The following is a 14,354-nucleotide window of genomic DNA, read 5'->3' on the forward strand; positions in this document are numbered from 1 at the left end:
TTTACATCTTTTTTTTTCTATTAGGAGTTCAGTAGTTTTTTCTCTCAACATTGAGATCTTTGGTCTATTTAGAGTTAATTTTTGTTTATGGTGTGGTGTAGGTGTATTCCTTTTGCTGTGGATATCCGGTATCATTTGTTGAAAAGACTAATCTTTTTCCATGAAATTGTTTTGGCACCCTTGTTGAAAATTAATTGGTGGTGTATGTGAAAGATTATTTTTGGACTCTGAGCTCTATTCCACTGATCTGTATGTCTGTCCTTATGCCAGTACCATACTGTCTTGATTACTGTAGCTTTATAGTAAGCTTTAAAAATAAGAAATGCAAGATCTCCAGCTTTCTCTCTCTCTCTTTTTTTTTTTTTCCCAAGATTATTTTGACTATTTTGGATCCATTACATTTCCATGTGAGATTTTGGATTAGTTTATCAATTTCTGCAAAGAAGTTGGCTGGGATTTTGATAGAGATTATGTTGCATCTATAGTTCAATTTGTGAACAGTTGCCATCTTAATATTAAGTTTCTGAACCTTCAATATCTTTACATTTATTCAAGTTGTTTTTAATTTATTCCAATAGTATTTTATAGTTTTAAGTGTACATTTTGTATGTCTTTTGCTAAATTCATTCCTGGGGTTTTTTGTGTTTTGTTTTGTTTTGTTGTTGTTATATATGGAATTGTTTTTCTTAATTTCACTTCTGGATTGTTCATTGCCTGTGTAGAGAAATAGAATTGATTTTTTTATATTGATCTTCTATCTTGCAATCTTAATAAGCTCATTTGTTAGCTCTAATAGTTTTTTAGTGGATTGCTTAGAATTTTGGGGGGTATATGATCATATCACCTACCAATAGAGATCGTTTTACTTTTTCCTTTCCAGTCTGGATGTCATTTCATTCTCTGAACATAGTTGCCTTGGCTAGAGCTTCCAGTATAATACTGAATTGAAGTGGTGAGAGTGGATCTTTGTCTTCTTCCTAAAATTTTTAGGGGAAAGCATTCTTTTGCATTGAGAATGGTGTTAGCTATGCATTTTTCATAGATGTTTTTTATCTGGTTGAGGAAGCTCCCTTCTGTTCCTAGTTTGCTGAATGTTTTTTAATGAAAATATATAGAATTTTGTCAAATGCTTTTTTGTGTGTGTCTGTTGAGGTCATCTGTTTTTTTCTCATCATTTATTCTATTCTTATGGTGTATTATGTTCATTGATTTTTGGATATTGAACCAACCTTGCTTTCCTGGGATACATCTCACTTGGTTATGGTATGTAATCCTTTTTATATGCTCTAAACTTAGTCTGCTTGTATTGCGTTGGGTATTTTGTGTCTATATTCATAAGTTATTGGTTTGTAGTTTTCCTTTTCTGTGGTGTTTTGTATGGTTTTATTATTAGGATAACACTGGTCTTATATAATGGTCTTATAATGGGTCAGAGATACCTTCTTATATTAACATTCTTTTGTGCGGACTTGAGCCCCTGGAGAATCTGGGAAGAAAGTGGACTGGTTCTAAACTTATAAACACCCATGGAAAACTGAACGGAAGCGAGGCTGATGAAGCTCTGATGTTGCTGTCAGGAGGCTTATCTGTGTGTGTGAAACAAGCAGGTGCTGTTCTGAAAGGCTGCGGAGGAGATTGCTTGAGGGCGTGTTTCTTTCTTCACCAGGCAGTTGAGAAGTTGAATAGGCAGGCTTGTCCCTCTTGGCTTCCAGGCTTCGGAGGATGAAAGGTGGGTTGAGCGGGTTTAGAAGTGACAGAGTTGACAGTCGCTGCAGCTCAAAACTGGCCTCCACAGCCAAGAGAATGACCAGCCATAGTTAGCATAGCTTCCTTTTCTACCTTGTTTTCATCTGTCACTTTTCTTTCTAAATTGGCTTGCCTTGAGTTGCTCTCTTGAAATTATCATAGACCATACTATCTTCCTCTTCAATCAAGAGGTAAAAAGAAAGGCAGAATGAAACTTTAAATTCCTGTTTGAAGATGATCAGATGCCTTACTGTGGTATTCTGTGAGCGTCTAAGATCAGAAAAGAACTGTCTAATTAGAAGAGCCCTTAATCACACCCTCAGGGACAGTGTGGCCATGGTTTCATTTTCCCTGCTATCTTGTAGAGTCTTCAGATGACCAGTTCTTATTTTAATAAGTGGAACCCTGAGTTCCCTACAGCCCCGTTAGCAAGGCTACACATGCCCTACACGTGTACTTTTTAGTGATGAAAGCATGAGCTTAAATTATCTTTGTTTCATCTATCCCAAATGTAGTTGTTGGTATAAATTGTCTTTTGATAGTGCTGTTCAGATGTCATGATTTAGGTTTTCTTTTGCTCTGTCACAAAGAGATGGCTTTCTTACTGTGGCAGAAGGAATTCTGAGAAACCGTGTTCATATTGAAAATGACAGAGAATAAACAAATATCTCTTGTCCTTTGCTGCTCGTGTTGAGAGCCTCTTGCCGTGTACCTGATCTTACTGCTGATGACAGAGCTGACCCCACGTTTCTGTTCAGGAAGAGCCTCCTCGACGCTTTGGTGGCCAGCTCTGTTGCTGGCCGGCAGCCCGCTGTGCACAGCTGTGGGAGCTGTACTTCAGAATCTTCCTGCGAATTCAGTTCGATGGGACATTTATCTGGTGCCTTTTGAGTTTGAGGCAGTTTATAGGTCTTTTAGAGGAATTTAAGGCAAGTAAGACAAAGCCCCCACTTACGAGGAGGTGTGACCAAGAGTGCCATAAGCCTAAATAACTTCATGAAAGGGGTCCTTTGGTAAGTGCTTCAGTGAAGGTCAAAACCAAAACATACATAGTCTGCTGTGGGGATGATAGCTCTGGTGGTTGTTTAGGGATTATAGGTCAGTTTTTTATTGTATACTTCAGTGATTGAATTCACTTGAAGTGATTTGCCCTCTCCCTTTTTTGTCTCAGTTTGCTGTTCTAAGATGGGAGGCATTTATCCCTGCTCCTTGGAAGTGTTTGTAGATCTTTGACACAAACACTCTCAAATTGCAAGTGTCCGTGATTGTACCTCCTCCCAAGCGAGCTTGCTCAGAGCTTCAGACTTGAGAAAGGACAGCGGGAATGAGCTGCTAACGGAAGTGGGAATGTGAAGGAGCAAGGCAGGCAGGAGGGAGGGCTGAGGGGAAGGGGTCTCGATCCAGTTCTTTTCCTGGTCCTCCTGGAAACCACTCCTCACACCCCTGCCCTTCCTGCTCTACAGTTAGTGACAACCATTTTGCCAGTTCTGCCCTCACACTGCCTCTGTATTCAGTCATCTTGCTATCTCTGGAGCCTGAATTCTAGTTTTTAGCTATAACTTGCTTGAAAGCTTTCAGTGATGTCTCATCACGTACTGGATAAGCCTGAACCTCCCCATCTGCATCCAGCAACCGAGACCTGGCCCCAGGCCACTTTTCCAGGCTCGTACTGCTTTTCCCTGTGGCTGCTTACACACCATTACCACTGCTCTCGGGCTCACTCTTTCCCTTCCTCAAACGCCAACAGTCATTCTACATCTCCTCCTGGAATGCCCTGGAACCCAGTTTTATGACCCAATTTTCTTTACTGTAAGCATCTTGACGGTCTTTGGTCATACGCTTTCTTTTTCTTTTTTTTTTTTCAAATAGTACTTTTTACAAAGCAAAAGCGCAGTAAATAAGTATTAAAGGAAAGAATGCCATTCGTGATATTATTTTCATGTCAAGTTATTGTTTACATTTCCCTAGAAATAGGGAAACTTGGATATTAAGAAATAGGAAAACTTGGATGGTTAAGCACCATCAGCAGAGGTTTAAATGGCAGATTAGTATCTTACTTAATCTGATTTGGCACCAGGTAGGATTTACAAAAAGGCATGAAGTCTTAAATAAACAAAAATCTGTCTATCAGAACTCTAAAATAATTCACTTTTATGATGGCATCATCTCATGCGAATTTGCCACCCATAATTTTTTAAAGTGTCACTGTTTAAATGCATAAATCTCAGTTGTATAATTATATTTAAGTTATATAAATTTCAGTGAATGGTTACCACAGAAAGGATATCTGAAGGATTAGGCTTTTGGTGGCGTTCAAGTAATCCATGTATTATCAGTAAGACCTTTGGGAAGGGGACTAGAAGACTGGTAATGGAAAAAGAAGCTGCCTTGTTTCATTTTGTTTTTTGATTGGTAGAGTCATTGGTAGACATCGTATTTAAGAATGTGTTGGAACAAAGAGTGATTCACGTATGGACTATTAATGTCTCTGTGTTTAAGGAAATGGTAGTTACAATTTCAATCAGTTATACATAAATGTCTTGCATTCAAGACAATAAAACATGCTTGAGTATATGTGAATTCCACTGAGTAGATTTGCTGGCTTAAAAATTCAGGTTAAATTCCAGAGGTGCTTAACCTGGGATCCCTGGATCCAGCAGGTCTCAGATCTGGTATCTCTGTGACCTTCCCTTCCACTAAGTGTCCAGGTAGATGTAGTGAATAGAAGGAATTCCTGAACTGGGTGGAAGGTTCAGCTGATCTCCAGCCACCCTTTCTAGCTTTAGTTGACCTGTCACTGGTTGAGGCCTGGAAGGAAAGGTGAGAAAATGTCCATACCCTCTCCGTGGCAGTTACCCTTGGACTTGACCCATCCCAAGATGGTTTTCCATAGCATAAAGGCTACCTTCCAGTGATTCCTGTTACAGGGAAAATTATGTTTTATAAAGTGTTTTTAATTCCTCAGACCAAATGTGCTATATAAATGTTACAGTTAATCTGGATTTCCTAATGTCTTTGTTGATTCAGTTCTCAAAAACAAATGGAGTGTTTATTGTTCAGTAAACATTTCCTCTTGGAGCTTACTAGTACTTATAAAGAGAGTGATTAACGAATGTAGAACAATAGAAGAAGGAACAAAGGCTTTGCTGCTGTACTCAACAGTGACTAGAAGCTCACTCTGTCCATTTTTTCTGGATAAACCATTGGATTAGGAATTGTCCAGTATAATAATAAACTGAAGTGGTATTTAATCCCCATTTCTGTTTGTGGCTCATTGCCAGTGTTTAGTCACAGTGAGGATACAGAAAAACATGTGTTGGATATGGGGAAATTATTTAGTGGATGGCAGACTCACTATTGAATAAGCCCGTGTGGAACTGTGACCTTGTATTTTAGTACACTGAATAATAGTCTAACATTGTGGTTATTAAAATCCTAGACATAGTTCTTGTCTCCCTGAAAGTTTATAAAACAAATGAAAGTATAGCTTATGCCAGTATGAGTTCATTCACATAGTATCTGACTCAAAGCAGCTACTATTCTTTGATGAGGTGTCCTTGTCTTTTAATAAAGCAGAAGACAATCCAGCTAGGGTTTGTCTTCACCCCAGGTACGGTTCCTGGCTTTCCATGTTAAGTAGATTTTCCTGGATAGTACTTTGAACTGTTGGGAAGAAAATAAAGTCTCTACCACAGAAAATACTATTTGCATTTTACTGACATTTGGAAAAGAATAGGATGATTCTAATTCTTTCTTTTTAAAAAAAACTCACCATTTCAGGGGACGTGGGTGGTTCAGTCAGTTAAGCATCTGCTTTTGGCTCAGGTCATGATGTCAGGGTCCTGGGATTGAGCTCCATGTCCCCACTGGATGCGGAGCCTGCTTCTTCTTCTTCCTCAGCCCCTACTTGTGGCTTGTACTCTCTGTCTCTCAAATAAATAAATAAAATCTTTAAAAAAAAAAAAAAAGACCAAAAAACTCTCACCATTTCTTTTCTTTGTTCCTGTCTCTCAGGACAACAGCTTATTAGGTTTCACAAAATTAAGTTGGCAAGAAGTCTGAGGGATTAACATGTTACCATGTTAACTAGAGCCTCTATTCCTTGATGCATTCTCCAAGAATGATGACAGACACTTTTGGAGTTCTGCTGTATTTGACAAAAAGCAAAGTGCAGTATCAAGTAGCTTCCAAATGATATATTTTTTAAATATAATGTTTAGTCAGGGGCATCTGGGTGGTTCGTCATTTGAACGTCTGGCTCTTGATTGTGGCTCAGGTTGTGATCTCAGGGTTCTGGGATCGAGGCCTGTGTTGGGCTCTGTGCTCAGTGGGAAGTCTGTTTGAGATTCTCTCTTGGTCTCCTGCTCCCCCACACTGCGCTCTCTCTCTAAAATAAATCTTTTAAAAATATATACTGTTTAGTTACTCTTGGCTAATGGAGTAGCAGCAAAAAGTCTTTTAAAAGCTAATATAAATTAGGTAAGATTAAGAGGAATAGTTTGAGGGCCTAATTAATTTCTTTCTTTTCTTTTCTTTTTTTTTTTTTTTTTTCTTTTTCTCTTTCTCTTTCTCTCCACCCCCCTTCCTCCTTCCCTTTCTCTCCATCCTCCCCTTCTCTGTTAAGCTCTTGGATTATGAATTCTTTACCACAGGCATAAGTTGTTCACTCTTTCCTTATCTCACTTTCTATTTTTGGCTATTAACTGCTTTCCAGAATGCGTTTTTCACATAAATTAAGGGTTTGAATCACATCTTTGTTGCTCAAGTCTTTCTTGTTTTCTCCTATTACATTTATTTTCCTTTAAAATTCTCAACTGTGAAGGAATGTTAGGGTGGAAGAATTAACTTATGAGATACGTGAGGTAATATAAAATTGAACTCAAATTACCAAGTAGATAATTTGGTAGCCGAGAGTCATTTAATTTGTAAATAAATATTTTTTTATTTTCCACATATACTGAAACCATAAGGTGACTTTGAATATGGAAACTAAACTGGCACCCACGAAGCAGGGAACAATAAAAGATAGTATATAATTTTGAAATAAACTGAGTGACAAACATTAAATCATGTGGGGGTGGGGATGCAGGTGTGGGGGTGTGCCAGCATCACTGGGGACTCCAGCAGTTACGACAGGTACCCAGCTAACATTAAGAATGAGTAGGATTTGGGAGAAGTAACATAGAAGGGACAAGCAGTAGTGTGTCTGGTACAGTGCAGAGGTTGGTCTACTAAGAGTTAAAAATTGCTGTTGAAAGTAGATGAGGGGATTCCTGGGTGGCTCAGTTGGTTAAGCGTCTGCCTTCATCTCAGATCATGATCCCAGGGTCCTGGGATTGAGCCCCACATGAGGATGGGGTGGGGGTGGTGGTCCCTGCTCAGCAGGGAGCCTGCTTCTCCCTCTGCCACTGCTAGTGCTCCACCTGGTTGTGCTCTCTCTGTCAAATAAAGTCTTTAAAGAAAAAAAAAAAAGTAAATGAAATGGGTGACTACTGTGGAACTAGATAAAAAATGGCCTTGAAAACTAGGCAGGTTTGGACTTGATAGTCAGCTATTGAATTTTTGGAGAAGATAAGGTTCAGTGTCAGAGATATTTGAAGAAGTCCCTAGAGTAAGGCGAGATCCTGCACAGGCCCAGTCCTGTCCCTTGCCTTTGTTGCTTAGGTCTCAGGGGCCCAGTGTGCTCTCCTGTCCCTGTCATTTTTGTCACCATCCTTTCTGGTTTCCTCCTATGGTTTGTCTCTCTACTGTCGGCCCTGAAACAGACACTCGGGTTCTTTCCATATGTAGCTTCGGATGCACATCATTCTGCTCTAACCAGAATCCGGTGTGTCTTCTCCGCTTCACAGAGCTGGCCCCCACTGGCTTCAAGAACGTCCTCAGTGCTGCTGCACCAGTGCTCTCTCTGCATCTTACTTGAGTCTGTCTCTTTCTTGACACTTGCCTCCTTTTCTGCAACCCCCAGCCCCCGCCAGTCTTCTCTCTGCTGGTTTCCCTTCTGCGTGACCTCAGGTGTGACCCTCTCCTGGGCTCAATCCTGGGACCCCTTCTCTCTAGCTGCATTCTCTCCCTAGGTAGTATCATCTGGTTCCATCACCTGAAGTCCTGTCTGAACATTGACCACTCTTAAAGATTTTTTACCAGCTTTGTTCTTGCCCATGAACAGCAAGTTAATATATTACTGGATTTCTGGATTTGGTTGTTTTATAGACGTTTCAAAGCAAAGGTGCCTAAAATGCAACTCCTGCTTCTGCCTAAACCTGTTCCCCTTTTGGTCTTCCCCTCCCAGTAGATGGCACTGCCTTTCACCCAACTATGGAAGCCAAAATCTAAGCATTGATCTTCATTCTTTCTTCTTTCCCTTCCTCCACCATCACCTCCCCAGCCTGAACCTCTGTCCTGTCTCGCCGGATGGCCATAGTACCCTCCTCAGTACTTGTCTTCCCTGCACACATTTTTTTTGCACAGCAGCCAACGTGGCCCTTTAAAAACCTAAACTGGGTCATGCCACATCACTGCCCAGCCAGAGGTAGTGATCTGCTTGAGCACCAAGGGAAGCTGGCTGTGCTGGACTCCTGAGAGGCAGAGGGAAGTTGTCTCTGGATCACCTTCCTGGTCCTTTCAGCCTTCCACTTGGATGTGAGGAACTCAGCCTCTGAGATGTGCCTTCACCATACATTGAAGGTCTAAGTAGTGTGATAGGCTCCGAGGAGAGGTATTAATTTTGATGAGAGGAATCGGATTTGTAGAGAAGCAACATTTCACCAGACCTTGAGAGATGAGTAGGTTTTTGTGGCCCTGTGCACAGGAAGATGGTGGAAAGCTTCAGGGCGGATTCCCTTTTCGGAAAGTACCACGCAGTTTTGGGACAGGAGCCCAAAATATAGGTGGGAGAGGATAGCAGTGGATACTGGGACTTGAAAAAGTGGGTTAGGCCTCTTCTGAAGGGCTTTAGAAGCTAAGTTAAGTTTAGAGTTTGGGCAGTGGGAAGCTATTCTTGGAACATTGTACCAAACGGATTTTTCAGTGTTCAGTTATAACTCATTAGAATACATTCTCCTTTCTCTCACCTACCTGAGAGCAGTGTGGAAAGATTCAGTTGTAAGGGTGATATCTCCTCACTTTAAATCTGATTCTCGGGAGGGAAGCCCCCAGGTCAGAAGACCTTAACCACATGGTAGGATAGAATGCCCTCATTCCCCAGTGCGTGTCTCATACTCCAGCTAAGATGGTGGCCAGTGCTTTTGATTGTTGGGAATAAGGTGGGATGTTTTGATTACAAAAGGAGCTGACTCTCATGTATCTTTTCTTTGAGAAGAGATGGAAGGCATGTAAATGTTTCCTATTTTAAGTGACCTTTTTAATTCTCCTATAGGATTAATCACAATGAAAGATTGGAGTTCCTAGGTGATGCTGTTGTTGAATTTCTTACCAGGTAAGGAGGTGTTTCTGCTGTCCCCCAATAATTACATCTTATAGGTAACATACTTACTATATTACCTTCTTTGTAATTAGCTAAATAAGGCATTGGAACACCATGTATTTTGTCCTTCTGTAGAGCTTGAAAGCCACATGTCTGTGGCTCTTGCCCTGGTAACTTGTATTCACTGACGCTGTAATGCACAAGATTACAAGATGAAAGGCCAGTGTCTTTGTCCTGTCAAGTTTATATTCAAGTTGCCACAGCCACAGGAGATCAGCTTGTCTTGGTCTAAATGCTTCAGAGCTTATATTCAATTTGTAGAGAAAGGGATGATATTTTAAAATGTCATTTCATTTTCTAGGATTTGTCTTTGATCCATTTCTCACTCTTTCCAATCTCAAGAGAAGTAAAACTTACAAGTAATATTAATGACAAGATTTTGGTTTGTGTATGTGTGCGTGTGTGTATGTATGCATTTATGTGTGTTTTCTCCCCAGAAGTGTTCTCGTGTTCTTAATTTGGTGGTAGGGGTAGGAAAGTGCATTTTGTGTTTTCATACCCACATCATTTCTGTTTTAAAGGGAGACCACACTTGCTTCTCCGGGAGCTGTCTTGAGCTATTTGTATTCTCTTTGGGTCATTGCTTTTCCCAAGAAGGACATAATGAGGCAGAGGGGCGGCTCTCCATGCCTGTCCTCACTGGACACAGTAGAACAGGAGAAGCTTAGCTGCCCTGATCAACAGTAGCGCTTAAAGACTGGTCTGAGATTTAGGTGAGGCTGTTGCTGTCATGGTCCGAACTGGCTTTCCATGCAGTCTTCCTCCAAATCCCCACACTTTCCTCAGGGCATGAGCAACCGGGTGTGCCACTCTCAGTTCTGTTCCTGTCCCCGTCGGCTCTGTCAAGGGCACACCACCACTGGTGCCCTGCCCAGGCTTCTCTGCAGGGGCCACGCATAACGCTGCCAGAGCAAAGATAGTTGTTTCCAGACCCGATTTCTGAGTGTCCCATAGCATAGCATTATGTGACCAGCCCTTCAGGTCTTTGTCGCCAGATTTGTCACAGCAGTCTTTAAACAGAAGTGAGTATGAAAATATGAGTGAATGGTACTATTTGGGTTTTAGCACATTCAGACACTGTGCTTACTGGGGGTATATCTCAGTGGTAGAGCATATGACTGCAGATACTGTGCTTACTAGTTAACTTTCAAAGACTTCCAATCAGACCCTTCAGCTTAGTTCAATTCAGCTGATATCTACTGTGCACGTATTATGTGCCAGGCCTATTTTGATGACTTGGAGCTACAGACAGAATCTTGTGATGCATATTTGTTTATATGCCTTTTTTTTTTCTGCAGTGTCCATTTATACTATTTGTTTCCTAGTCTGGAAGAAGGAGGATTAGCAACTTATCGAACTGCCATTGTTCAGAATCAACACCTTGCCATGTTAGCAAAGGTATGTCAAACATCTGACGCATTTTCTGTAAAGTCTGACATTTTCTTTTTCAGTCCATGCATAATTTTGCATTTGAAAAAGTAACTCTTTAAGGTGTATTAAGAGTTTAATATTTTATAGACCAGGAAGGATTTTTTTGTTTCGGTTTTAAAGATTCAACCTTATTAGTTCTGTTACCTTTGTGGGTTTACCAGAAGCTAATGAACACCATGGTGAAGTAACTTGATAATAGAAGAGGAAAAATTTGACAGATGTGTGTGAACAGAGTTAAACATTTGGGGAAAAGAACAAGAACAGAGCAAAAGAAATAAAATAGTTTGTATTTTTCCTTTGTGTAATATTTCTGTATTATATTTGTCTTTAATTTACATTAATAAGCAGCATTATGGCTTTGATTAGAATATGCCTGCCCATTCATGCCCACAAGGGATACTTTATAGATCTTTGAGAATCCCCAAACATCACAAATCCCAGTAATTAAGAGTTAGGGTTTAGGCTGTCCAGTTAGCCACATTGGCTTTATTCTTTGACTAAGAGAAACTTTTCTCAATTTAGATTCATCGCAGACATTTTACTTATTTAAATGACTTCATTTGATATTCCCATTCTGTGTGGTGTTTTAGTATAGTAAGTTGTCGAGTGAGTTATGGCAAACAGAACACAGGTGCTTGGATTGGCCATCGGGGTTTCAGTCCACGCCCCTTTTACAAACAGGGGGGGCCATAGACAAATTGTCTCTCCTGCAAGTCTCTGCCTTCTCATGTGCACAATGGAGGCGGCGTTAGCACTTGCCACACAGGTGGTTGTGAGAATCAAGGGAGATTATTGTTCGAGTTTTAATAATTCAGTTTATAAAGTGCTTGGCACACTCCCTGTTTGTAGTAATCACACAAACAGGTAAATAAATTAGTAGGAGTTGGTTGTTTTTATTGCTGCTGCTCCTGTTCTCATTATAAATTATTACATTTTATAGACCTGTGGGTTTATTCAGTAGTAGAGGAAACTGGCTCTTAAATCCCCTAATACCAGTGATTCACTGGAAGAGCTTTTTTGCATTTTCCTTTAAGCATTTTTTTGTTTTTTTTTCCTTCATTTTGATATAAATGTTGGAATTTGATATAGATAAAATCTAGTTCTTAATTTGATCTTGCTAAGGCATTAAGTATATTAAAAATGGTTAATTTGAGAATGTAAATAATGACATGTTAATGAAAAACTGTAGGCAACAGGTATGCTTCTTGGTTTTAGCAGCTCTACCGTGAATGAAATTCCACAACTCTACCTAAAACTGCTTTAGTGTGCAGTTGATTTAATTGTCAAAATGTTTCCTGATAGAGCACATAAATGTTCATTGGAAATACATGTGAATAAGTAGTTGTCAACTCACTCCCAATTTTTTTTTTCATTTTAAAATATAATGCACATTTTCAAGCAATTGTGGGGAGGTTGTTTACAAAGCATGGAATATTGCCATAACAGGAAAACAACAACTGCTATGTGACACATTAGGTGATGTACAAAGCCATGAGTTATTTTGGCCAGTTTCTCCCTTGAGCTGTCTATATGATCTTCCTCCAAATCCTGACATTTCCCATGGCATTCAACACCCATCTGCTTCAGTAGAAGGCAATTGTAGGCTTTGCCCTTGGTCTAGACTATGGCTCTTAACCACTTGGGAGGGGGGCACGTGACAGAGGATTGCTGAGAATCTTTGAGAATCTAATGATAGCTCCAGTTCTCCAGACAAATGAACACTTCAATATATGTACAAGTTGAACATCACTCTCCTTTTTAAAAGTTCACTAATGCCTACGTGAAAATGTAAAGATGTAGAGCAAGGATTATGAAAAGTTGGAAAATTCATAACATTCCAGAATAGTTGTTTGTAATATAAAATTTGGCTTGCAGTCTATTTTCAAACAGGGCTCCAGAGATTAACAAACAATTGGATTTTCCCAGTGTAGTTGTGAAACAGCTGAAATTTACATATTCTAGCATAAGCTCTTGCACTTAGGGATCAATTTTTTAAAAGAGGTGTTTTCTGCTGTTGCATTTGTGGTAGTCAAAACTCATTTGAATATATTTTGTACTCATGAATTCCTAGCAATACGGAATACTGATAGCGCTTATGTCTTGTTTTTATTGTCTGTATCTTTTCCCAGTATAAATGGATATGGATATTTTTAGCATGCATACTGAGACACAAAAAATCTGAGTATCATATCTGAGGACTGATGAGACTCATATTGTCCTAGGGTGTTCATTGACTTGTGACTTGTTCCATATTACGTAGCATGTTACAGCTTAGTAAGAATTTATTGAATTGACTTATAGGGTAATGGAAACAGATTTATTGCATGCTTATGCAGTGTTTGTAATTTTCTCCTTTTATGGAAAGAATTATGATTTCCATTTATTCAGTCTCAGGAGTTTTATTTAAAAAATCATTCATACTGTGTCTAGTTCTCAAAGGACATGATTTGTATATTATAATACAGTAGGATAAGAAATAAACAGGTACTGAACTCAGAGTAAAGAGAAAATATGGTTAAGACAGAAAGAGGAAACCAGAGGTAAAGTTACTATACACAGATATATTCTAAGTCCTACACAGTTTCAAGATCTTGGCCACAAATTTGGTTCTAAACTTTTCTGATGCCAAATAAAAAAAAAGAAGCATAATTCATTACAAACAATATTCCTGGAGTCTGTAAAATAAATCCAACCCCCTTGCTCAGAAGATCTCACTGAGCCTTCAGAGAGGTAAGTATAGAGACCTCATAAAGATGACATAAGAACAAAGATAAAGAGCCACAAAAATCCTTACCAAATTAAAAAAAAAATATTTAGAGATATAAGGCATTTTGAAGTCTTCTGAGGATTCTCATTTATTCTACACATAGAAATCTGTTCTGTATAGCACAAACATCAATACCACATAACTTGAGCATCAAACTTTGGGTTGTGTTTGTATCTCTCTAGATATGTTGGGTGAACTCAGAGGCCCATGATCTTATAGCATAGTCTTTTTCCAGCTCAGACTAGTGCTTGGTCTGAATTTGGAAGTAGACTCAGATCTGATCATTTCTGAACCACCAAAGTTGAAACATCAGAGTTCATAGAAGCCTGCTTGGGGAAAGGTTGAGGAGGGTTAAATCTGAGCCATTGACTCCCAATGAATGGCGGGCTAACTCTCTTAATATACTGACACAAGGCCAATTAATTTGTAACCATTACTCCTAACCCCCAGGAGATGTTGAATTGTTACAGTTATGACTTTGCCAAATTCTTTCTTACTTGTCATTTTGAATTTTGTAGAAACTTGAACTGGATCGATTTATGCTTTATGCTCATGGACCTGACCTTTGTAGAGAATCAGACCTTCGGCATGCAATGGCTAATTGTTTTGAAGCGTTAATAGGTAATTTCTCTTTTTATAATCTAGTTTCATACATATTTAAAATGTTTGGAGAACATATAAAATTCAGTGTGGATGGGGAGCCTGGGTGGCTTAGTGGGTTAAAGCCTCTGCCTTCGGCTCAGGTCATGATCCCAGGGTCCTGGGATCGAGCCCCACGTGGGTCTCTCTGCTCAGTGGGGAGCCTGCTTCCCTTCCTCTCTCTCGCCTGCCTCTCTGCCTCCTTGTGATCTCTGTCTGTCAAATAAATAAATTTAGGGCGCCTGGGTGGCTCAGTGGGTTAAGCCGCTGCCTTCGGCTCAGGTCATG

General features: G+C 39.7%; 1 protein-coding gene across 4 annotated transcripts in view; it reads left to right on the forward strand.

Annotated features, from left to right (window-relative positions):
* The window catches only part of LOC111140887 (drosha ribonuclease III), a 119,503-nt gene that overhangs the window by 73,557 nt on the left and 31,592 nt on the right, over positions 1–14,354 (forward strand). For all 4 annotated transcript variants that reach the window (XM_022493136.1, XM_022493133.1, XM_022493134.1 and 1 more), the window contains 3 exons: positions 9,122–9,181; positions 10,528–10,627; positions 13,946–14,048. In XM_022493136.1, the coding sequence (XP_022348844.1) occupies positions 9,122–9,181; positions 10,528–10,627; positions 13,946–14,048 (263 nt within the window). The remainder of the gene's footprint in view (positions 1–9,121; positions 9,182–10,527; positions 10,628–13,945; positions 14,049–14,354) is intronic.

This window comes from Enhydra lutris, unplaced genomic scaffold, assembly GCF_002288905.1.
Source record: "Enhydra lutris kenyoni isolate GAN:26980312 unplaced genomic scaffold, ASM228890v2 scaffoldscaffold5, whole genome shotgun sequence".
Classification (NCBI taxonomy): domain Eukaryota; kingdom Metazoa; phylum Chordata; class Mammalia; order Carnivora; family Mustelidae; genus Enhydra; species Enhydra lutris.